The sequence below is a fragment of the Rhyacophila brunnea genome, unplaced genomic scaffold, assembly GCF_057557595.1.
Source record: "Rhyacophila brunnea isolate RB1 unplaced genomic scaffold, BYU_Rbru_1.0 scaffold_20, whole genome shotgun sequence".
Lineage (NCBI taxonomy): Eukaryota > Metazoa > Arthropoda > Insecta > Trichoptera > Rhyacophilidae > Rhyacophila > Rhyacophila brunnea.
Genome location: NW_028232860.1, coordinates 19,162,538 through 19,188,267, shown reverse-complemented (window position 1 = coordinate 19,188,267; position 25,730 = coordinate 19,162,538). Strand labels below are relative to the sequence as shown.

The following is a 25,730-nucleotide window of genomic DNA, read 5'->3' as shown; positions in this document are numbered from 1 at the left end:
ATATCCGATAAGTAGCTCGATATAAAAGTGAATAAATGTATGGAGAAAATCATAAACTAAAATGTCAACGAATGTTTCCTCATTACATCCGAGATCTCGCTATGTCCGTGATCGTAATAACCGAGTTTGACTGTTTCAAGATTGTTTTGACTTAATTCAATATCCTTCGCTGTTGAAAATACTGTTGAAAATTAGCAGAAGTCAGTACAAGTCGGGCTGACAATAAATACCCCGCGCGTCAGGAGCATAGATCGATCAAAAATGCAACTTTTAGTATACCATTGGCAAGGTCATAGGACGGCTTGTGGCGGTGACATGTTTTAGTAGGTGGCAGTGTGGGTTTAGCATTGTCGATTATTGAAATTGGCTTAAATTCCCTGGTAAAGTATTTCTGTATAGAAACACACTATGGTTATTTACTACAACTATAGGACCGAGGCGAAGGGCGGAGGTAGGTTGTGGAGATTCAACATAATTAGAGCACACTACACTTTGTCAGTCATACTTATTTGTTTTCGTTGAACTAAGAATACAAATTGCAGATGGTTTTTTAAATTCGATTAAACCCTGCCTAAACCAAACCATAATAGATCAAAAATATTCTTATATCTATAAAATATCTAAAGTTATGTATGATATAAGGCATAATTTTAGTTATGTTATAGTTATATTTTTTTTAAATTATGCCTTATATTGTACATAACTTTAGATATTTTATAGATAGAAGAATATTTTTTATACAATATTATCTATTATAGTTTACTTTAGGTACGGTTGGTTTAATTAAATTTTAGAAACCATCTGTAATTTGTATTTTTAGTTCTATGAAGACAAATAAGTATGACTGAAAAGGTGTGTATTATTCTCCATAGCCTGCCTCCACCATTTGCCACGTTATAGGGATGTTATGCAATTAATTTACCGATGAGGTTCCAAAAATGAATATCAAAATTTATTGATGTCCCGAAGATCAAGTGGGTAAGCCCATAAGCAGATTAAAAAATATTTGTATAATAATCATTGAATTTTAATTCAAATTCCTTGATTTTCCGCGTAGTTTCTCGTGTTGTTGATATCCTTGAATATTAATTTATTCTAAGTCATCTTAGATTTTGAACTTTAAATAATGCACAATATCCAATCTTTAATAATATCTGAAATTATGTGAAACCATTATGAACACCTAAAATATTGGTATATTTTAGTTTTTATCAAAGTATGAAATAACATTGTATTGTCTCTGTCTGACAAAGTAATTATTTCCCAAATTAGAATCATGACCAATAATAGCCAATTAGGTGTGCATTGTCCAATCAGTACGAAAAAAATGTTCACTTAATGAATTTAGAAGTGTCGAAATCCTTCAATGTGTTAGGTAGTTGACACTTGTATTTTAGTGAGTTCGAAGTCTAGTGAGAAAATATTATCTATTCAGTAGAATTTAAACGTATACGCAGGTGGCAGGAATATATATGTTATCTTTACTGAAAACATATGCCATCTTGTTGACTTAATTACGTCAGAGTAATTAAGGCTTTTTTATTTGCATCTGTGGCCATTACAGAAATGTCTTATTTGAGTAAACGTTTAATGGTGGATTGAGCAAATAAAATTTTATATCTGCGTACACGATAAACAGTATTATATATTTATTTGTAAATAAATAATGGGTCATTAGTGTGTCGTCATTCTTACCGGTGATTTTGGTTAATTATTTTTACATTGAGTGTCTAACCGTGCATATCCGATGTCACTAATAGATACATTGGATAATCTCCCCATCTGGTAATGGGTAGCCAGAAAAATGGCAGAGTAATTGCTGTACTTATTACTATCTATACATGGCTGTCGTCATTTTTAAAGTACCTCTACATATCCACATATTTGACATAGCTACTTAATAGGTTTACAAAATAAAAAGGGTGCCTGAAATGCTATCTCGTTAGGCGAACACTGTTTGTATACGTAGCAGTGATGGGCTGGTCTTTATTTGATTGATTCATTTGATGATTTCACTCACTTTTTCTGCACCACAATAACAATCTGATGTTGATTTCTGGATATATTCCAGAAGCAATTAATGAAGACTTATTTGCTTTCCGTAAATAATTAAATAGCTCATTTAACTTCGGGGAGATTTACTGTTGAATCGCTTGGGTAATTCTTCCCTTTCTTTGTTTATCGCAGGACAACAAAGAGATTTTCACACAGTGACGTCCCTAGACAAAATGCCGGCCCTCAGCAGTGCCAAAATGCCGCTCCATTTTTTATCATCCTTTCATGACTCCAATATCTAAGAAATGTGTTGTATGGATACATTACTCACAAAATATATACCACTAAATCTAATTTAAACGACATACTTCAACAGACAATATTGTGTGGTTTCGGATTCAGATACATTTAAATTTATACAGTTGATAACTTTCAAAACTCACGAATGACTGGCAAAAATATTTAGATAAATTAATTAGGTCAGTATTTACCTACATATAATTTACAAATATGCACGTGTCATTGCTAGTCATCAAGGATGTTATGTCCAAGGCCAACTGAAGTAAACTAGACATCGCGAACCCAAATTTAGGCCTGTTAAACCCATTATGTTAATTAATATATTTTGTTTCCAACCAGTGAGATCAACCTTTTAATGGAAAGATATTTCCGTTTTAACTAAGTTTAGATACCTATTTCTATATTGTCCCCCTAACGATTCTCCTCAATTTGCCACCCCTAAGCGATGCTCAATCTGCCTACCCCCACGGGACGTCACTGTTTTCACACAATGATATTCATAATATGAATGAATATTTATGGGGACAATGACTGCAGTATTCTTTCCTTAATGACACTGATAACAGTCTGCGCTTTAATTCAATCATTCATTATAGTTTGGTGATATTTTTGTTGTTAATCCACAAATCCTTTCTATGTAAAATATCAAGCAATTCGTTGCTATGATGACCATGATAATTTCTTTAAAAATAATAATAGCTATCATGTGGTCTGTAATCCCATTCTGATTCATTGAGTCGAAGAGAGGTAGATTTAATGTGAGATTACTTACATGTTGCAACTGATAGTGGCTTTGTGAAGATATTGCAAGACATGTCAAATTTATAATAATTATCCAGGGTAAACAGATTATTATATTTACTTAACATGTTGTTGTTTCTTTATCTGAGTTCCAGGTGTGTAACGGATATGTGTGGTTAGGCACTCCAACATTGAACAATCATAGCAGAATGTAGTTACAAGTGACTCATGAGGGCACTTACTCAAAAACTGATATTAAAAACAACTGTATTATCATACTAAATAATATTATCAATAACACGGTTAATATGGAATTCGAGTTGATATTTTTATTTACAAATCCACATTTGGATCTAGCATATTTTGTATGATTAGAATGTTTTGTGTTGGTATCTTTGCCAGGATTGGTTCTTTACCATTTGTTTTGCTGGCTTTCAGGAAGTATAATTACTTCTGTAAGTCTATGTGCAATATCAAAATCAATAAACTATAATTAAGTCAAATTACTTAGTATCTTAGTTATTTATCAATTATTTATTTATTTAAAGAGACTTTTCTAAAAATCTCTATTATTTTAATCACTGGGAATTTGTGAAGCCGCCTATTGACTTAATATGACGACTACACATTGCCAAGACGTTGTCAGGATTTAACGGTGAATGTATCTATAAAATGTCTATATATTTGTTTATCCCATTATTTAATTCAGTATTTTATCACTTCTCGACTGTGGGTCAGGGAACCCCCTGGGTTCATTATTTAATTTAATATGAACAATGTTTCTTTGCTCTCGGTGTTAAAATGGAGAAATCATACTGATTAACCCCGTGCCTACGATAGGATCTCGAGAAATAACACCTGCAGGTTTTTTGTACATTTGAATGAATTTTCATATGAATGATACAATTTCAAATATTGCTAATGTGTAAAACGTAGCCGTATTCAATGTGTACAAGCATGTGATAGTTTTCACTTATTGACAACGGACTGCCCACATGTTTTACAAAATACATCTACGATTTAACGCAATAGCGTATGGGGTCTTAAAATATTGAATTTTGATAATAATTGATAGTGTAATTTAAAAAAATGGCATAAATACACTAGAATCTCAATTATTTAGATTTCATTATGAACATCATTTTCGATTGAGACTCATAAAAACAGTCAATTAGTGGTGAATTTTTCAACGATTGCTATGAATGCACCTAGAAACTGGCAACTATAACTTGGCATTAGTGAAGTGATGTGGGTATTGTGAGCTATTAGTATCACCAAACTACTGCACCTCAAGTTTTAGTTGTCGGTCTCTATATATCTTGTAAAATGAGACTTTCATTGAAAATGCTGGTATTCTGATTTTTAAAATCTCTGGAATCTGGAATTGTCATTTTGCAGAGTTTGTCCTATTTTTCCTTTTTTTTTTATTTTTTTACAAGATGACAGTTATGGAAAGCTCTTAAAAGTATAAAAGAAATTAAATTCATCCGGACTACATTCAACCCTAATTCATCTGAATAATCAAGGTTTAAAAAAGCAATGTTGTCTTCCTCGAATGGCATGTGGTTGAATCAGATCAAGTTTAAGGCCATCCTCCCACGGCGCAACTGAAATCTGATGGAACTGGTTTGTGAAGGAACTCATAAACTGACCAATGTGATGCTTCGCACACGGCGCTACTGAAACCCAGTTGAAATAATAATCACATAACCTCAAACTATCAAACTGGACTGTCAGCTGTGTTGTACAAAAACTGACAATACGCGCGCTGCAGCGTTTACAATTATGTTATTTTAATTTTCCGATTAATATTTACTTTTGACGTCTCTGGTTGTTTTGGTTTTTACGATATGACGCTAGCGGCTTTACGAAGTGCTACCAATTTTGGTAAGAAAATATGATTTTTCACCGAAATCTAATGATGTTGGTACTACTGTTTTGGAAACTTCAGAGACCGCGCGACTAGCATGTCGCATCTCTTCGCGACCGTTTTGAAGTTGAGAGATTCCAGTCTCGCCGTCAGCGAGCCGCCATTGAAATACATTAGCTAGATACTGGCTGGAATTTTAGTTTCAGTTTCGACGAACATAAGTTGCGCCGTGGGAGGATGGCCTAACTGCTCTTAGCTTATGTTTAGTGATAACTCTGTTTTAAGCATGACAGTTCCATTGCCTATGTTCAAGTATGCACTATTAATAATTATTTTAGGTATATTGTGACTTTTTAAAATGATGTAAACATTTTCAATCACTTACCAATACACATAATATTATAATGTCACTGCTTATGTATGAAACTACAATGGTAGTAACAACAATCATGGTTCTAGCTGACTGACCTACTTATAAAAATTGAAGCATTTCTTTACAACAAGGGTATAATGTATGAAAACAAATTTTAACCAAGAACAGAATCATTTTTCTAAAATTGCAGAACAAGTATTAAATTCAATTAAACCCGAATATTTATTGACGAAAAATATTAGATGTATTCTGTATTCTTCTGACAATCAAATCATTCTTTGTACCTAGCAAAGTTTTAAATCGTTGAGTTATGGGTGTTTGAATCTCAAATCAATTTTTAATTTAGAAAAAACATTAATCATTAAGCCCAGTGCCACGCTATGATCTCTCAAAGTCCCATCATTGTCATTGGTATCTTCCTTTATCAGCGCAGTTACCATGACGGCTGATCGTGTTGTGGAAATGAAAATCACCCAATATGCAGTCCTTAACTGATGAAAATTAAACTACGTTGACTAATTTTGATTAATAATTATTAGTACCCTTGCGCAGTAATGTTTCAATCGTTTACTTTTTATTATTATTTTTTGATGTGATCTACTAGTCCGATATGCGCCCGCAACTATGAGGCTCCCCAATTAAGTCATTTGTTATTATTCAGTAATTCATTTGGCTTCATATCTAAATTAAAATTTGGGAATGCCCCTTAGTTTTGGACCGTATCGGATACCTATCTTTAGTTTTATTATTACATAATATTATTAATTCGTTTTTACTGTTCATTATTTTGCCAGATGTGATATGAATATTTTCTTTAAAAAAAAATGAATGCAGTGAGACTTTTTTTTGTTAAATACTTTAATTAAATAAATATACAACTCTTACTACATAATAAAATTTAATTTATACAGAATTGTTTACTTCTATGATAATATTTTTTACCTAATGTTTTTGTCTTACCATATGTTTGTTCATCTACCTCAGACGTAGCAGTCCTCGAGTTACTCTGCATATTTTATTTATCGATACAGGTTTTAGTATGTCATATCATAATAGCACACACAAGATCAATAGAAATAATTTGCATTATCAATATTCAAAAAAAATATTCATTATTGTCATGTCTAAAAGATCAACACCGATGACAGAATTGCTTTTACATCTCTGAGGGTGTTATTCTTACAGTAAAATTGAGTGTTGCCAAGTACAAACAAGATTACAAACTCAACGCGACTTGTCAATTTTATCCATGTAATTTAGTTGAATCTACCAAATACACATTACTTAATGTATGTCTTATTATAGAATTGTTTAGTGTTTCAATCAAATTGTCTGTGGTTTATCACGTTTGTTGCAGCTGCTAAAATTACCATCATTGTCAGTTATCATGACGTATTTCCAAACCTAAAAAATGTCGCAGAACGCTTTTCTGTTTTATACAGCATAATGTAGCGTAATTATTCCTTTCCGTATTTTATCTCTCATGATAAAAATGTTCCTTAAAATGATAAAACATACTTTATATGCAATTTTGGACGACAACGAAATGATCAGAATGTGTGATTCAGAAAATATGCAAAAAATCCTTGCCGGCATGATAGCCCCCAGTCATCTAAATGCAAAAGTTGTACTGAGTGGTAGTTACCCATATCTTTACATAATTTTAAACTATCACGATAATAACTGTTTACATATAAAAGTGCTGACTGTCTCGCCAATCTCATTCTTCAAGTATAAGCGAGACACGATGCTGTCATCGTATGATGCTATTTGACAGATTCAGACAAGTTCGTAGATAATCGATAAACATCAAAATATTCTGTGCAGTGTAGTTTGTATTTCTTCCGGCAGGTTCGCCACTATCGTTCTACTGCCCATGTGGACCGCCATATAGTACCAATTATTGCGTGAAAATTCAGAAGCTTCTTAAGTTTTTTGAAAAATTAATTTGAACTGCTCCGTATAGCAGTTTTGTGTTTTTAGCTAGTCTTCTTCAATCGCCTTGTTAAAATCATATCTTACAAAAACCCTCGTGGAACCCATTTGGGAAATGTTATAATAATGATATTCTTGCTAAATAAATCAGTTTACAGTAGTATCATTTCATTTGTTTGATTTTCAATTTAATATATGTGTTGAATGTTGGTAAATATTTTACATTTCAGATTGTACAATAAAAAAAGTGTGACAAATTGAAAAAAAAACATGTTCACTATCTACCAACCTGCTATGATAAATTTGCTTGTCACACTGAACGATATACTTTTCAAGATAACATGTTATGCCATGCATCGTTTGCGCTTTATCTTTAGGATAGGTTGTGGTTTCATTGCATAAGAGTGATTTAAAACGTGATACAATTAATTGCCCCCCTCATTTTTGATTTGCCTAGTTCAAACATAAACAAATTATCAATTATTATTAGTTCCATCATTGGCAATGTCATACATAAGCAAAAGCAAATATTCATACTCACTAATTTATAACTTGTTATTCATTCATCAAGTGTGAATTATAATGACATATCCAGATAAATTAAATTATATCTATTGTCATTATCAGAGGGTCAATCCACTGCTTTATAAAGTCCTCCCCAAAATTCCGTCCACCACTCAACTGACAGATTTGTCATATTAAACAGGTCATGTTTCATTCAGTTGTATCGAATACTTTTACTTACATCCATGGGCCTCGTTTGCATATACTGAGTTCATAGCCAACGTGCGTATAGCATGGATAAGCGAGTATTAAACCCATGTTGTGGGAGTGCGAAGACATCCAGACCACTGAACACGTCGTTGAGACCTGTGCCGTATATACCATCTGCAAAGTTTTTAAAAATTCGGTGGCATAAGTTGACGATGTACAGGTTCTTGAACTGGTTCTGACAATATCATTTTATGTTCGTATATGGTTTTGTTTGTATGAGTATTTCTACATTGCCTCTTATGCATCAGCTAGACGGCAGCGATTTGCCTGCGCGGTATAAAAATATGGAACACTTTTACAGTGCAGGCTTGCACGTACAGTTTTCCCGTCCATACGCACGGGCTTCCCGATACAAATTGGTTTGCGCAGGTAAGCTTGTCGTAAAGCATGTGCGTCTTAACCGGCGCTTTACACGTCATACGAGTGATTGAATAGATATTTGCTGCCATGTATTTACTATAGCAGAGGATGGAGAGGGGTGGAAAGTCTTGTTCGCTTAGAAGATTCAATTTCAAGGTGGTCACGATCCTCAGTCATGAGGAAATGACCAACAAGACAACATTTATCATATTCTTAACTAATTCGTTGATTCAGATAAGTACAAGTGTAATGTAACACTCTAACTGACTACCGCAAAGTAGTCTCATTAAATGGAATCTTTGGTGTTGCCGACAAACGAACTAAAGCCTTGCACGCTAGCCAGATATTAAAAGTAACCGTGGGGTTTCATGGTGTGTTCTTCTAATGGAGATATGTTTCTATCTATCTGTCAAATCGATTTTATTTCAAAGTTATCGAGACAAACATATTTTTCTTATTCATTTCGTTTTTGAACATTATTTTCGTAAATATTTTGGCACCTTGTGGTTTACATTTACGTATTAGGTACTAATTTCAAGGGTACTTTGAGGTTTTTTTTTAATTTGTATTACATACACCAAATTTACACCAATTACAAAACTACTAATGAATCTGAAATTGTATTATGGTAAGAAACCTAAGAATGGAGTAATATAACATGCATATTGATTGTAATAATATATTATGTTACTATACAATGAAAACTTTTGAAAGCTTTTAGTACTTCTATATACCTAATAATGTAGATTCATGTCTATTCGTTGTTGAGATAGTAATTGTATTTGTTAATTTGTGAAAAGGGGCAGTAGGCAGAAATGAAAAGTTTTCATTTCGATTATTTAGTCATTTATTGTGAAAATTTATCATGATAAAATGTCTTCATTCGGACACCAAATTATTTAAAACTGGAAAAAACTTAACTAACGAAACAAGTAAATCTAAAAATACTTTCACAATTAAAGCATTATTTATTTTGTTATAAATAAAGTAAAATGCGGACAATCATAACCTCCAAGGCAACTAAAAAATGACATCAATAAAATTATGGACCTATATTGTAATAATGATTTTAATATCACTTTATAATTACATAATACTAAACTATAATTTACCCCAGCTTTTGATCAATGATGCTCTACTCATATATAATATATTATTAATTTTTTAAATGTTGGCAACATCAATTAAAATAAATTCAAATTATCTGATGACTTTGAAATTTTATATTTGATACCAACTTATAACTTTATATTAAAAATAGTTAATATTAATCACTAAATACAACAATGGATATTAATGATTTAAAAAAAATCAATTTCACACTTCATCAAAAAAAATCATCAATATACATGTATGTATTTCTTTAATTATTATTAGTGTCAGTAAATTAAATGCAAATTAAGTATGTTTCTAGATTTATAACTAAAATAAAATTATTCATAATCAAATTATAAAATGTCAATTCCAAAACATATTAAGGGCTCAGACACGACACTGCAGTTTGCGTGCGTTGACGCAGGTCTCATTTGATTCCAAATGCATCTGATTAGAATCTCCAATTAGATTTAAAAAAATCCAATTGGAGATTCTAATTGCATTGCATTTGGAATCTAGTAAGACGTGCGATGATAAAAGCAAACGGCAGTGTTGTATGTCAGCCCTAACTCATCAAAACTAAACAGCTAGATTCCTGGACTTCATCTGCAGCTCGAATCGTCGGTTGGTCCTTATCCCCTTGACGTACGCTCTGTTCTCAATCCTCTTCTTCTCCACCAATGAGACGGATTCTTCCCTCATCACGACGTTCCGCACTTGCGACTTTGTCATTTTGGTTTTGGTAGAACTCGGTGGCACAGCGATATTTTTGTTTTCGTTGTCAACGACGGAAACGTTTTTCGCCGAATTCTCATCGCCCTGTGGGACCGGGAACTTGTATCCGAACCTCGTGTACACCTGATTCCGTATCACGGGCAAATCTTTGAAGAGCGACTTCACCTCTTGTTTGCCAACTGTAAAAAAAATACGCAATCCATTATGTGTCATTATTAGCAATGCAAAATCTACAATCATTTTATTATCGTTTATAGATTTTTTCAATCAAATCTTACGACATAGGTCTTCTTTTCTATTCTTACATCTTTTGGAACATCTTTATTAGAAAAATATTTTTACTGAATGCAACTCGTGTGACCATCGTAATCCAGGTGGCGTGCGTGCTTACCAATAAAAATTAAACTGTTAATGCAATCATTTATTACACCGTGATTACCTTAGATTGATTTAAAATTCTTAAGCTTGATTAAAACAAAACAAAAAAATGTTCTGTTATGGTGTCTGGATCACTAAAACTTCACGTTACTTTTATGTTAATAAGACCGCGAGGTAATGAATTCGGTTACATTTTATTTGATACCCAATTATCGGAATGTTACAAACAATTCTGCAAGAGTTTAAAAAATAATCTTTCAAAGATGCGTAGTATATAAGCGCACCGAACGTTTTTTTAGTCAGCTTTAATATTAACTTAAGTTTCGAAATATTTGAAAAACACATTTTGTTTTCATTTATGAGACTAATAAAATGTTCACATAATATTTATTACGACATGTGCAACACTAAGTATTCATTAATTGATGACAATATGATAATCCTAGAAATTTAGTCAATATTGTGTTCTTATTTATATTGGCTTTTTTGTATTTTAAAAATTTAAGAATCATGTAAGGTATTATTAAAAATTCAATAGCATCATTTAATAATAATTATGTAAAAGAAACTTATCAAAAACGTATTAATTTTCTAGCATACAATTTACATTTATTATAACATAAAAATATTTTGATTTATTTATTTACGTCCTTCTGTTAAGGTTGATAACTATTAATTGTGACGGTTATGTTATGTCTTTCCAGGATAAATCAAACAGTATTTTGGTGGTTTAATTTGTTTTATAAACAATAAGTCAAGTAATTTCACTGTATATTAATTAATATCCTTTGTGTAAACATAATTGCTAATTAAAACCTTTAAAAATTAAATTAATTTTAAGATTGGCGTAATAATACTATATTCTATATCAATAATTGTAATTTATAATATAGGTTTATAGTATATTATTTTCCTTGATAAATTACACTGGGACTACTTATATTAATTTATTTGAAGGAATTTAATGAAACTTTTTAAAAATGAGTGTTATATTGCAATTTCACCAAACTCTCTTCCACTGTTCCCGTGTACACAGTGTAGAAAATTTGCAAGTTAACACTGCCGTATTGGTCTGAATATAAGACGGCGATCACACGTTTTTCAATGAGGAGGTCTGAGCACCGAAATAATGTAATATTTGATAAGAAAATTTATATTTATAGATTGCATTTTCAGCCAGACACACCGAAACATTGCCATTTACAATATAATGATAACCTAATTAAATATTGTGGCACCATTTAGAATGATATTTAAAATCAGTGGTGTAATGCATCAGATTAAAATCTTCCGTATGCATTAATATCATGATAAATTGAATATCTGGTAAATACGAACACTTTTTTAGAAGTGCACGAAATTAGTCTTTTTGTTACACCCTCTCCGGCACGGCACGCTTGTGTGAATTGACGGCTTGATTTTATGATATAATACTTTTAAAGAAAAGATCTTCCTTTATGTTCAGATCAATATGCAAACAGAGAGTATTTGTATGCTAAAAATATAATGAATGCTGTGAAGATTTCAAACTTTGAAGATTTCTTTATGATGCGAAAGAATACATGTACATAAATTTTGCATTTAAAATATCAACAATGCTATCCTCTCATATTATGTAATGTAATAATAATAAATTAATTAATTCTTCTGAATTAGATATGTAATTATTGACACGCATCGATTGAGTAGTTTTTTTTTTTTTAAATTTGAAAACTGAACTAGAGTAATACCTGAGTGATTATATCGGGGTAAGTCAATTCGCTCGCTTGTAAGGCGTAAAATATTTTTTTTGAACCGATTAATTTATTTTTATATAATATAAAACAAACACATTTTTAACCATCGTAAGTACTAGTGAATAACTGAATATTACGATCTTTGAATCATAGAAAGACAACGGTCCAGCGTAGACGGGTCGCTACGGTGGAGACGAATTGAACGCGCGCGGATAGTTTATAACACGACCGAGTCATATTGTGATTTTAAATGATATTTTTGTACACAGTCCTCCTTTGTGTATGCGTGCGTCGCTGTGTTCTCAACAATCGGAGACCACCGCATATGCCATATGAAATATTGAATGAGTAAGTTTAACATGAACATTTGCATTTGCTGAGTAATTATTTTTATCAGACATCATTGCATAATCGTAAATGTATGTTATGCTTACTTAACTATTTATTTTATATTATACACGTATATCTTAAGATTCTAGTATAATTTTTGCAAAAAGGAATCTTTAATTAACTACTTATATATTATTATATATAATATGTACGTCTTAAATAATCGCTGTACCCCCCGAAGTTAAATTAAATGATAATATTGCAACTACATTTTATTGAATAATTAACTGATAATATTATGTATTTTTGTATGTAAATAAATTCAGCCATGTCACATTAAATTTTATGCTTAATCCTTTCTATGCCGCAATTAGTTAATTGATAGTAATTAACGTAAGAATCGGTGTAATTAAGGCGTGCAAAGACGCTCTGGGCACTTAACCGGTTAATACTCACATAAACTCATCATTTGATGATGGAAAAAAAAACCCTCCCACCATTTCCATGATTTTATGGTAATAAACCTTGTACTTGTAGTATAATAAGCTTTTTAGAGTGTTGTTGAAAAATAATAGTGTGACATGCTGCAATGATTTGTTGAAATGTACCAAAGTTTATTAATTAAATTATTCTAGAATATATATTATATATTAATAATAAAAGGATAAGCTAAAAATGTTTGCTAACAATATTATCCATTGCTTTCGATTGATAAAATAATAATAAAAAAAAATGGTTTCGAGTGAATTAAATTTGACAAGAGGGGTTTCGGATTATTTATCGAATGTATAAAAAAATGGTAGAAAAGGCTAATTTGATGATGAAAGATAATATATATATATTTTTTTTTAAATTAACTCATTGCCTGAAATGTAAATAAATACATCTCGATGATATAAAATGTGTTTTTAGTTTTTTTTTATAATTATTTTTAGGAATGTTGCAAGTTGTGATTTGACGTTTAGCACTTTGGGAAAGCACTCGAGTCATAACAATGTATTATATTTTACATTTCGTTCGGATTATATTTTTAGATAATTCATTTTACTAATTATGTAATAAATGTAATTGATTATTATATTATCTCATTTTTTTATAAATGTTAGTGTGAACACTTGGAGGTTTTTCATATTATTTGTATATTGAACGTTGCGGATGCAAAAGTATTGTAATCTGATGAGTAATTATGACATTGTCAAAATAAAGAGCCTGCACTCGAATAGTGGACAAAACGCCCATATCATTGTCTGTGGGTCATGCGGGGTTGAATTCCATGGCTGGATCAAATTCATAGCATGTTGTGTTATTTAATATGTTGAGATCTAGAGAAAACATGGGTTGGGAATACGGTTAATTATTCCATTCCTCATAAAAAAAATGTATTGAGGTAACCTCCACGCCGTGGAGGCATATAATATATGAAAAAAATGGTAATTTAACTTTATACCAAAAGATGAAAGTGCTTCAGAGAATTTTGGGTAAATTTATTTGGTAATTAAATGTTTTTCATCAAATTTGCGGTTTGGGAATTATGATTTTGTAAATATCATATTACAAAGAGAAAGCTATATAATATATGGGGAGGTGTCATATTTTGATTTGGCGAGAGATTTGCATACTTGCTGTGTTATAAGAACTGAAAAGAGAATGTTGCCATATGGCAAAACTTTTAATATAATGAGTGGATAATTCATAAAAAGATTGTACAGTAAATAGTAACATCAAGTAAAATACGATGAGAGTATTAATTGTAATCTGATCACACAGATTATTGTAAGTAGTAACATATTTTTGTTGGCAAATGCAATGCTGGTTCTATCAAAATTAATATCTATATATTTTTAATAATGGATAATATATTATGTATAGACAAGTGTGAATTTAACAATCACCATAGAGTTTGCTGAAATTGTGAGAGCTCTATGGTATTGCTAGGGCAATTTTCCATTGTGTGTTTGAGTGGGAAAGGTTATTTTGAAAGTATTTTTCAAAGGGTAAATCGCAATCGATGTAAGAATGACTAGTCTCACACTAACAAACATAAATATAATTGTAATGTAGGGACATCGAGCCTATTAGCTGCATCCATATTTTTATTTGTAAAATAAATATATTTCAAAAAATAAGATACATTGTTCATTTTATACAAAATTATACCCTCCTAGTCCTAAAACTTCAAGGGGCCTTGGGTTAATGTATTTTGGGGCCTTCAAAAACAGTTTTATTAAAATGTAAGTACTGACTTTATTTAGTTACTTTTTTAATAACATATTATATTAACCTTTTTTATCCATCTCCGACATCAGTGCAAGTGAGGTAATGAAAAATGATTCAAACATTTGGACGACAGGTACTTACATGGGCATATAAGAAAATCATTCTACAGTGGGAATTCTCATGTGTATTAATTAGTACTACATACGTATTACAATGCCTGTTTCAATGTTAGTAATCATTATCGAAACAACTGCGAATAGCTTTAGTCATACCCCCATGGTGCCACTATGGAATAATTTACCTTTACCTGCGGTAATTACTCGTAAGATTATACAAACTCATCCACAACCCAGTGGCAAATTATTTAATTACTTTTTTAGCTTTCGAAAAACACAAGATCGTGGTGACCCTGGGAGATAGATCCTCACGGCTCAATTTGAATATCATGACGCATGTATTTAATATCAATCCGGTCCTTATCATCCTGTCATTCCATGCAGTGAAAAAACTTAATTTACTGTGAAAAAAAAACAAAAGCTACAAACCTTTTGGAGAATTGACCGGCGGCTGAGCAGGAAAGAGAAGCTGTTTCGCCCTCTCTTCTTTCCTGGATTTGTTTTGAATGAGTGACTCCATCTGTTCAAACTGTTTTTTGTGGAGGGATGCGAAGTCGGGCATTTTGCTTCGCGAAAGCGGAGCGGCCAGCTTAATTAGTTGAAGTTTGGCAGGTGTTGAAACGCGTGTTGCAATATTAGCTCTGCCGTTGAATCGAGATTGTGCTGTAGGGAAGATTAAATAATAATATGAATTTAAATCTTAGACACGTTAAGATGTATTGAAGTGTCCAAAACGATGAGGTTATCATTAATGAAGGGGAGTCAATAGCGATAACCGTTCTGTACCGGAAATAAAATATTTTAATAATGCCCACCACTTCTTTTCAATCATTCAATTTTTACTATTATCACAGGGATCTGTGAACATATATAACTAATAAGGTGGGATTGGATTTCACTTAAATATTTATATTACATATCCCCTCTTATAGTGAAGCGGAGTTTGCAACTCAATAAACCAAACAATATGACGATTAGAACATGGTCACAAATAGTAGTTAGTATGATAGATGTTGGTAGAAGGACAAACAAAACAGTGGAACTTGAAATGAACCTTCACTGATGGGTGTTTTTGGTTTGGATAGCCGACTTGCGCTGACATTTAGATCCTTGGCAGTCATCTTTCTGATTTTCCCCTCTCGGCTGTCGGCCTCTTGGGTTATGGTGCGTTTTCTTGATCCTGGCCTCACTGAAAAGCACAAAAGACATGAAAACTACTTAATGTTATCTCTGGTATTACGCAGATACATTGAATCAATAAAGCTGTGTTATTAATCAACTGGACTGTAGATCAGGGATTCCCAACCCTGTGCCCGCTAGAGCATCTGCAAGCACTTTTGTGAGCGCTCATGGACACATAGGTGCATTTGATATATTAATAAACAAAAATATAATTGTTATACTATTTTAAATCGATTATTATTGTATTGGTTGATTGGATTTATTAAATTTATCGTCGATGTATGGTTGAACAAACAAAACTGCATACATTTGGCGCTTAGTTGAAGCGCGATCAGAAGTTGTGTCGAAGAGGGATAACAATGCAGCATTAGAATATATATATAGCTGAGCGTAATAGGAATATGCACATACATTTCTAACTATGAAAAATTGATTGAAGAAATCTAATGTCGAAGATCTCATTAATTAAATTATTATTTTTTTCAATTAAAAAACATAATTACATATTTATAATTAAGTATCGGTTTCATTATATTTAATGTTTTTAAATAATATTTCATCTTCATTAATACAAGGTTATTTGATTTGATTTGATATTTGACTAGGAATTGTTAAAAACTAGTAAAAGCTATTGTAATTTGATAAACCCCAGTTAAAATGTAGTCCGATTTCTATAAGCTGGCGTACACGTCATCACGGTTCTTTTATGAACCAGTGGAACTAAATTCCTAAATTCCCCCTGCTTCAGTATCTTAACGCTGCATTACGTCCGCCACCCGCCAACTCCATCGTCAATGTGACGCAATGACATATAAGCCAGCTAATAGAAATCGGAGTCTAGTTATAAGAAATAATTCACATAAATCATCAGAGGCGAAAGTACTCACCTAGAAAGTGAAAGACGTTTTTAACTATTTTCTAGAATTTTTTCTAATATGTATGGAGGTTTTTCAAAATTACGTTATTCTTGTGTAAGTTTCACCGGAAAATATGATGCCAGCCATTCCATCTTTGCCTATAAATATTTCCCCCCGACCATGTCCGATCCTAATAAGACCATTATGGTCCTCCACAGAGTGGATGTTTGTTTTAATAGATTTTGTTTTTACGAGAAATGGATGTCAGCCACTTGCTCAACCTGTTAGGTCCATACTCTGGCTCATACACAAAATGAAAAACAATATGTGTACTTACCATACCCAGGATTCGAACCTGCGACCCACGACGCGATAGACTGACGCTTAAGCCGCGCGGCAATCATGGGATTTAAGAAATTTAAGATCATTAAGGATCATTTAAGAAATAGAAAATAAGGTTAGGAACCCCTGCTCTAGATAAATAGTGCTATTGTTTTTAGACGGGTGCCATACAAGTGAATTGCTTCCCACACAAATGAAGCTTGTTTCCAAAATTGACTATGTAGGTATATGGGCACATGGCACATGATAAACTTTAATATGTGACTAATTAATTTGTCAACACCTAAAACTGACTAGAGTTTATCTAGTGGGCTTTTTGTCTAATAACTTTTGAGCAAGGATTCCTTATCTATGGGTTATGGCTCAATATTGAGTTGCCAAATATAAAAAAAAAAAAAAAACAATATTTTTATTCAATGACTGATTCATATGATTCCAGAATATAGTATTCTTTATTGAATACAGATACAGTAGCACCTCAATTAACTGGATTTCTATAATAATGATTATCAGTTCTGTGTAAATTTTCTGAACAAAAATTTAGCAAATTGAGATAAATCTGGGTAATTAAGGTTCAAACATACCTGTTAGCAAAAATATTGGTACCGGGTAGGACTCGAACCTGCTTCCATTGGATTCTGGCCAATGTGCTTTACCGATTTCACCATAAAGCACAATGAAATCAATCAACAATTATACATCTGAGGTGTTAATATTGGTGACATTTTTTTTTTTAAATATACATGTTTCTGGAGTATTTCCAAATTATATATTTTCAATAAAGAATGCTACATTCTTGAATCTTGTAAATTGTTCATTGAATAAATAAAAAATGAATATTACTTTATCATATTTTACTTACTAGAAAGTGAAAAACACTTACAAGAGTCTGTTAGAAGGAAGCTTTTGGTGGATCCCTTCATACTGGACTTGATGATTTTACCGGATTGTGCTGCAAACGACACCTGCCGCCGATTAGGACTTCGAAAGGCCACACGTCCCCCGCTCTTTGCGGCAGATAAATTAACCAGCTTATCGTTCAGCAACACAGAATTCTGTTTTGACGGTTTCTCCAATGAATGAGTTCTATTTAATACTTTTGGACCTTTCGACGGTGTAGAACTAACAGGGTCTCTCGAAGCGTTTGACGATTTTCTCGGTGGCATTGGAGTCTGTCCGGCCGACCCGACCGATACAGCTAGGCAGATCGGTTTCAGTGGTGTTTTAATTGTCGCGAAGCTGTCCAAATTTATCGTACTCCTATCGCCGAATATTCTACAAGGACTAGACGCCGATAACGCCTTTCTCCTCGAGCTACGATCCATGCTGCAGTTCCGGGAACTGTCTGAGATGTTTATAATCCCCGTGTTTGAAATATCAAAGCTATTTTCTTTTATATAAGTGCCTTGTCTCTGCATTACAGGGACTGGAACGATCGGCTGCTCGAATTCTTCGATACCCGATATTCTCAAAGACTTCTTTGACTGTAAAGACTTTAAAACAGCCGGTTTGATCAGGAGTTCGCTATCAGGTTGTGAAGAATCTAATGGTAGGATGGGATAAGTCTCATTTAGGTGATCTGATCTGTTTTGGCTCGATATATTTTGAATCTCCATCTTTGTAAATGTGTCATCTTTGTTACTTTTTGTAAGCAGAGATGTCTTTTTATTAACATCATTGAGAGATTCTATCGCTGAGCTAAAGCTGGTGTCATCCTTGTCGATATTACAAAGACTGCCGTTAACGCTGTGGTATGAAGTCTCATCAGAAGCAGCCGATAAGTTTTTATCCGACGCCACATTAGAGACGCTGTCATGTTCAGAGATAGCTTTGCTGTTGTCATTTTTTTGTTTTGAGGATGTTTTCTTTGACTTTTTCGTTGGTTTGACATAATCATTATCCACAACATCAGGGTTAGCAACATTTATTATTTTACTTCGTGTGCGTGTATTGTTGACAACGTTTGAGCTTCCCGTGGATCCTCGTTTAGATGGCATATTTAAATTAACCGTCGGCTCATTTTCTGACACTTTTTTCTGGACTTGTTTTCTTGCATTTTTCTTTTTCGTCGGTTCCAGATTCACGACTGGTACTTCAGATGCTGCCGAAATATTACTGGAATCAGAATCTAATATAAGACTAACATGAACAGTGTCCGGTTTGTTTCTTCTGGTACCCCTTTGAACAGGCAATGTAACGGAAGGGGCATCGCTCAAATTTTCATCAACTTTTACTTTTTTCGTACGCTTTCCGCTGACTTTTGGTATAATCGAGTCGCTGATGTCATTATTTTCAGGAAGAACCTTCAATGAACGAGTAAACCTCCGAGGACCTTCTGAGTTTTTATCAGAATCTGCCTGTTTTTGATGTTTATTATCAAGTACCTTTTGTTGCACAAGAATTGTCGGTTCCACGAATTCGTTCTCTTTATTGAAAGAATCTACAATCGAATCGCACTTGCGAGTTCTCCGGTTTCTTTTTTTCTCGATTATTGTCATCGTTGGAGATGGTTTCTGTGACACCAAAACATCTAAAACTGCACTATTCAACGGTGTCACTTTACCCCCTAAAATAATGATATGAATTAGATACAAGGATTAAACGAATATAACAAGATAATGTTGTGTAAATAAATACATACTTTTACTGGCTCTCGTAGACATTGTTTATCAATCAATTAAGTTGTATTTCAATAGCCACCAATTTATGAAATGTGCCAAAACATTAAACAGCAAGGCAACACAAACAATCGAAATCAAACGTTAGTAATAAAACGTTCAAAATTTAAACAGTTTGAAATAGAGAAACTGTTGCCATATGAAAAATATTATAAAAATTAACAACCAAACAACCTTGAGAATAAATCAATTTCAGTAATAAAAAGATTACATTTTCCGATCAGAATAGATAAAATAATAATATTACATAGGTATGCTGTTTGTTGAAACTGAAAAATATAATTGTACGAGATACCTAGATAGGTAAATAATGTTTCAAGTATTCCCAATGAAACGCAATCGTGCGAGGATTTTGTAAATACGGTTGGTAACAGCTGTAGGGAGTTTCTACGGGCAATCGTTAACAACTTTGTGGTATTGCGTACGTCAGCGGCGAAGACTTGAACTGTCAGATCGATCAAAATGGTAATTTTGTTATATTTTATATTCGAAGTAAATCTTGACTGAAATTATCTGATATTTCTAAACATACACCAAACGGGGCCTCTATTTTGTTACCTCGTTGGATTGTTTTCATGCCTTTGAAATTTTGCGATTGAACTTTTTGAAATGACAATTTTTCGTTTTTTTTTAGATTCGGTTTATCCTTATCCAGAATCGAGCTGGTAAAACGCGATTAGCGAAATGGTACATGAACTTCGATGATGACGAAAAGCAGAAGCTTATCGAAGAGGTGCATGCCGTCGTTACAGTCAGAGATGCTAAACATACGAATTTTGTGGAAGTGAGTACATATTATTATAATAATACCTACCGATTACAAATGACATTTAATTACCTATTAATTATTTGCTCATAAATATAAATTATTTGCTCATAAATAAACTCAGCTGTCCGGTGCGACATTTGTTTTCATTTAACTAAGAATACAAATTGCAGAAGGTACTGGTTAGTTTTTAAAATTTAATTAAACCCTGCCTAAGCATGCCATAATAGTGGAGGTAAGCTGTGGAAATCCGTCAAAAATAGCATACACTTTGTCAGTTATACATATTTATTTTCATTGAATTAAGAGCAGAAATTACAGTTGGAGTTAGTTAGTTTTTAAAATTCAAGTAACCCCTACCAAACCATAATAGATAAAACATGTTCTTCATCTATCTATTAATTATCTAAAAATATGTGTGATTTAATGGCACAATTTGAGATATTTTATAGAGAGACGATTTTTTAATCTATAATCTATTATGGTTTAGTTTACGCAGGGTATAATTGAATTTTAAAACTAACTGTCACCACCTGCAATTTGTATTCTTAGTTCAATGAAAACAAATAATACCCCGTTTACACGTGCATGGATTTACTGCTGATAGTACGTATTATCACGGCCACAATAAGAAATGCACATGTAAACATGTATTATCATGCAAGTTGCAAGATTGCATGCATGAATCAAAAAAGTTCGGAAGCTTCTGAATTTTGACATGACAGTTTTGTTCTATATCTCCGCCTGCGCAGTAGAACAATAGTGGCGAACCTTCCGGTAAAAACACGAACTACACCACGCAGACTCATTTTGAGGTTATCTGATTTTCACGACCTGTCAAATAGTACTATAAAATCACAACATTGCGTCTCACTTACTCTTGAAGAATGAGATTGGCGAGAGAGTCAGCACTTTTACGTGTAAATAGTTTATCGCGATAGTTTAAAATACATACTACTGCTGCAAGTAAATCCATGCACGTGTACAGGGGCTATAAGTATACGACTGACAACGTTTAGTGTGCACAATTTGTGTCTGATCTCCACACCCTACATCCACTCTTCGCCACTGGTGCATTCATTCACATTTTATTAATTTTTGCAAAGCGCGCGGTTGACAAGATATCTTCAGGAAGGACAGTGGTCACAAAGTTTAAGATTTTTTAAGTAAAAAATCAATGTTTGACAGTTTTTTTTCCGCCCTTGTGTAAGTGACACTGCATGTAAACATGGGGTGGGTCCGGTTTCTTCTTTCTGTGTACCTTTTCTAACATAATGTAGGTAAGTAAATGTGTAAAAAAGTGTGTGGGTAATTATTATAAAAGGACATTGTTAAATCACATTGTACAATTCAATAATACAACAGAGAATTAACATAAAAACCAGATGTTGCATATTATATTATATTGTGGTGATGTATGAAAAAGATTTATTGGAAGGTTTTAGAGGAAATTCTGGCCAGTTGGATGAGCTCACTAATTATTATGGAAATAATACTTTTACAAACATCCTTAGCAGTGGTAAAAAAATGATCATGGGGTTAGGTACCAACTTTGGATAATGCAATCTTTTCTGTTATTTTACTTCGAACAGTCGAACTGTTACAGTCGATCTTGGTTATTACGATCACGGACATAGCGAGATCTCAGATGTTCGGACGGAGTTCGTTGACATTATAGTTTATGATTTTCTCCATACATTTATTCACTTTTATAACGAGCTACTTATCGGATATACCGAGCAAACGTATCATCAAAAATTTTCTTAAAACTGTTAATGTGTCGATCGTTTAAAAACATTTTTGACCCTAAGCAATAAAATCCTATCGTAGACCGATGCCGCCGGGATCGGATTAAGTTTATGACACTAGTTAAGAGTCTTAAGTACCTAATTGGTGTTTTCGCTGAAAAAGTATCCACGCATATGGTTGAAATTTCATGTAAAAAATCCAAGCTGAAGTCAGTAGGTACCTACCAGCGTTCATTACAATAAACAACTTCTTTTGTAGTTTATGAATGCCATGCTTATTTCGGGGGAAAATTCTAATTGTGTATTTTTGTTTGAATTGCAACTTTTTGTGTTATGTGACCGCTCATTTAAAAATACCTATTCTCTGATATAACGAGTAATGCTTATAACGAGCAAATTCAGTCGGTCCCATCTTCCTCGTAATAACCAAGTTCGACTGTATTTAGATAGTTAAGCTGGTACTACGTATCATTCAGGTACATGGCCGACCGCACGACCATCCTCTGGGAATTTCTATTCAGAGCTCTCTCTCTTCAGTGACACTCAGCCTATCTGCGTCCCTTTTGACATTATCCAGCCACCTCCGGGGTTGGCCCAGGGGCCGAGTGCTTACAGGAGTTCCTTCATAAACTTTATCGAGAGACAGACTCATTTCTCGGTTTGGAAACTCTGAAAATACGCTATTTTACGCTACTCTTACCTTTGTGTGGCTATTGTTATATTGGTTTTTGATGAGACAGGTAAGGTTTCCTCCAACTCCCATTTCCAGAAGTACCTTCAACATATATTTCCATCTTATCTATCATATCTTATAGTCAATGAGGCATGACATACTTTCTTAAAGCGAAAAAATATTTGACATACTTAATTTTAATGCAAATTTGTACAAATACATTTTAATCGAGTGAGGGGGCTGCTTTTTTACACAAGGGAAACCAAGTCGTGTGTGCGAATGTACTGTTATCTGTGATTTTACACGATTGTTCATCTAAATAATGAGGAAGGCCTTGTGAAAATACTATATTTTTCTTCCTAAAAGAGTTTCTTGGTTTAAATTTTATCTTCGTATTGTATTTAATTAATTTATTGTATTAACTGTTACATTCTTTTGTTTTAGTTCCGAAACTTCAAAATAGTATACAGGCGGTACGCAGGTTTGTACTTTTGCATCTGTGTGGACGTCAACGACAACAATCTCTGCTATCTGGAGGCGATACACAACTTTGTGGAGGTACTCAACGAATACTTCCACAATGTGTGCGAACTAGACCTGGTATTCAACTTCTACAAAGTGTACACAGTCGTCGACGAAATGTTTTTGGCGGGAGAAATCAGAGAGACGTCCCAGACCAAAGTTTTAAAACAGTTACTAATGTTAAACTCGTTGGAATAATCTTACCCATATTATATGCACAATCAGACAGGGGTTGGTTCTGAGTCAATAGAAGCAATTTAAAGACTTTTGGGTTGGTTATAGATGTTTTTATATGACCATAAAAATCTAAAATAAATTATATATATTATACAAATTGAACTGGCATTTATGTGGTAGGCCTTTTTTGTAATTTATAGAATCAGTGATTGCAATCAGCACAACAAACTAAAAACTGTAGCGTTAGAGAAATGAGGTTTATTTCTAACCTGGCGGATATTTTAGCAGTTACGTGCTTACTAATGAACTCAATGATGTTGAAGAAAACCTTTTTTTATAAAGATGGAGCCTAAATGTATAAAGGTGAAGCTTAAGAAAAACCCTTTTTCAACTAATTTTACATACAAACTCTGAAGAGTCAGAAGGGCATTCATTGTTTGTTGCTTAGAAAGATTACACTTAAGACAAACTAAAACACTCTTCAGTGACTGATAGAGAAACCACAGATGGCTTCATCTGGAATAAGAAGCTGTCTTCAATATCTTTGGTTGAAGCTGTATTTAGCACCTGTACTCGCACTGGTGAAGTGTATACAAATTGTTGTCCTCATGCAGGTGGTAATTTTTGCTTTGACATTGAACATACCTGCTAGACGATAACTGAAAATCCTACTATTTTTGTCAGTAAGTTATCGGATTAAATATTATTCTGCATTTCAATTATTGTTGAAATTATTAAATGAAAAATCTATGCAGCTGAATTTTTAAATTGCTTTCAGATATTATAATATTATTTTAAGGCCACGCAATTGTAGAAAAAAGATTTGCCTAGTCGTAGTTTAATAATACCAACTAAAAATATATTTGTCGTACAAGAGATTTTTTAACACCCAATTGAAGGTAAACTGTCTTTGAATTGAGTTCTGTTGATTGAGGATTCCCCTCATGCATAGTATAAGCACATATATCTGCCGCATTGTTGACGTTTGTAATGAATTTAAAATGAAATACTCAAGCGTGCGGTGTTCTCAATAATCTAAGAATGTATTGATGTAAAAAAATAATATCTATGTATTTAAAATATTTAGTATTGTGTAAATATTGTGCTAATGTTCTTTTAAGTTCACGTTTAGCAAAGAGGCCATTTAGACAACCGTATATAAAGAGGATTCGTTATAAAAAAACTATAGTAAATTCATAGCTATTATAGATTAATCTATGTCAAATACGTTTAAAAAGTTTCTTCATTACAATCAATGATTTCATCTGCAGGAAGCAGTTGGGCAACAGCGTGTGCGTTAATTTTTCGAGCAGCGCATCCATACAGTAAAAGCACAATGTGTTCTAATACCGTAAAATTCACAGGAGGTGACGGAGGTGCGGGTCGTTCAATTTTACGCTACTAGACTCTTAGTAATTAAAGGGTCGTGCTCTCCATGCCACTCGGCCATATTTTTCATTATTTGTCTTGAGTTTTCATGGAGTGTTTGCTTTCTGTATGCGCTGGGCAATGCAGCTTCCTGTGGGGTTTCTCACTATGAGATTTACGAGTCTGTTAGGGGGTTCCTTCAATTACTAATTTGTCAAGTAGATGAATCGTTTCTTATGTTCATAACAAGGGATTACCGTAATAAAATTCTTTATATATATATATATCATTTTAAAAGTCATATTTACAACTGTTATAATTCCTGTTTTAAAAAATCCATCTGAATATATTATTAATGTACATATTAATGAACATCATGGTAGTATTTGATAAGGTTTATTTATATTGCGAATCGGCAATGAATTACTATTTTCACAAACATACTGATGTAAAACTGGATAT

The 25,730-nt window shown here is 32.9% G+C and overlaps 2 protein-coding genes across 3 annotated transcripts; one reads left to right on the top strand and one right to left on the bottom strand.

The window, feature by feature from the left end:
• Positions 1-10,022: 10,022 nt before the first annotated feature.
• Positions 10,023-20,106, bottom strand: LOC147071329 (uncharacterized). 2 transcript variants are annotated; one of them, XM_085948058.1, is made up of 5 exons: positions 19,978-20,106; positions 18,220-19,902; positions 16,010-16,144; positions 15,385-15,618; positions 10,023-10,357 (listed from the first exon to the last, which is right to left on the bottom strand). In XM_085948058.1, exons 1-5 carry the CDS (start codon positions 19,997-19,999, stop codon positions 10,023-10,025), a joined length of 2,409 nt encoding a protein of 802 aa, XP_085804184.1. In that variant the 5' UTR covers positions 20,000-20,106. The 2 variants fall into 2 exon arrangements, 1 of the variants encoding a protein (XP_085804184.1); XR_015070765.1 differs by lacking the exons at positions 15,385-15,618; positions 16,010-16,144; positions 18,220-19,902; positions 19,978-20,106 and adding an exon at positions 10,618-14,737 and having other exon boundaries at positions 10,246-10,357.
• Positions 20,107-20,394: 288 nt separating this feature from the next.
• Positions 20,395-24,070, top strand: AP-2sigma (adaptor protein complex 2, sigma subunit). Its single transcript, XM_085947916.1, has 3 exons — positions 20,395-20,479; positions 20,649-20,798; positions 23,646-24,070. The coding sequence occupies exons 1-3, from the start codon at positions 20,477-20,479 to the stop codon at positions 23,919-23,921; spliced, it is 429 nt and encodes a 142-aa protein (XP_085804042.1). The 5' UTR covers positions 20,395-20,476; the 3' UTR covers positions 23,922-24,070.
• Positions 24,071-25,730: the final 1,660 nt, after the last annotated feature.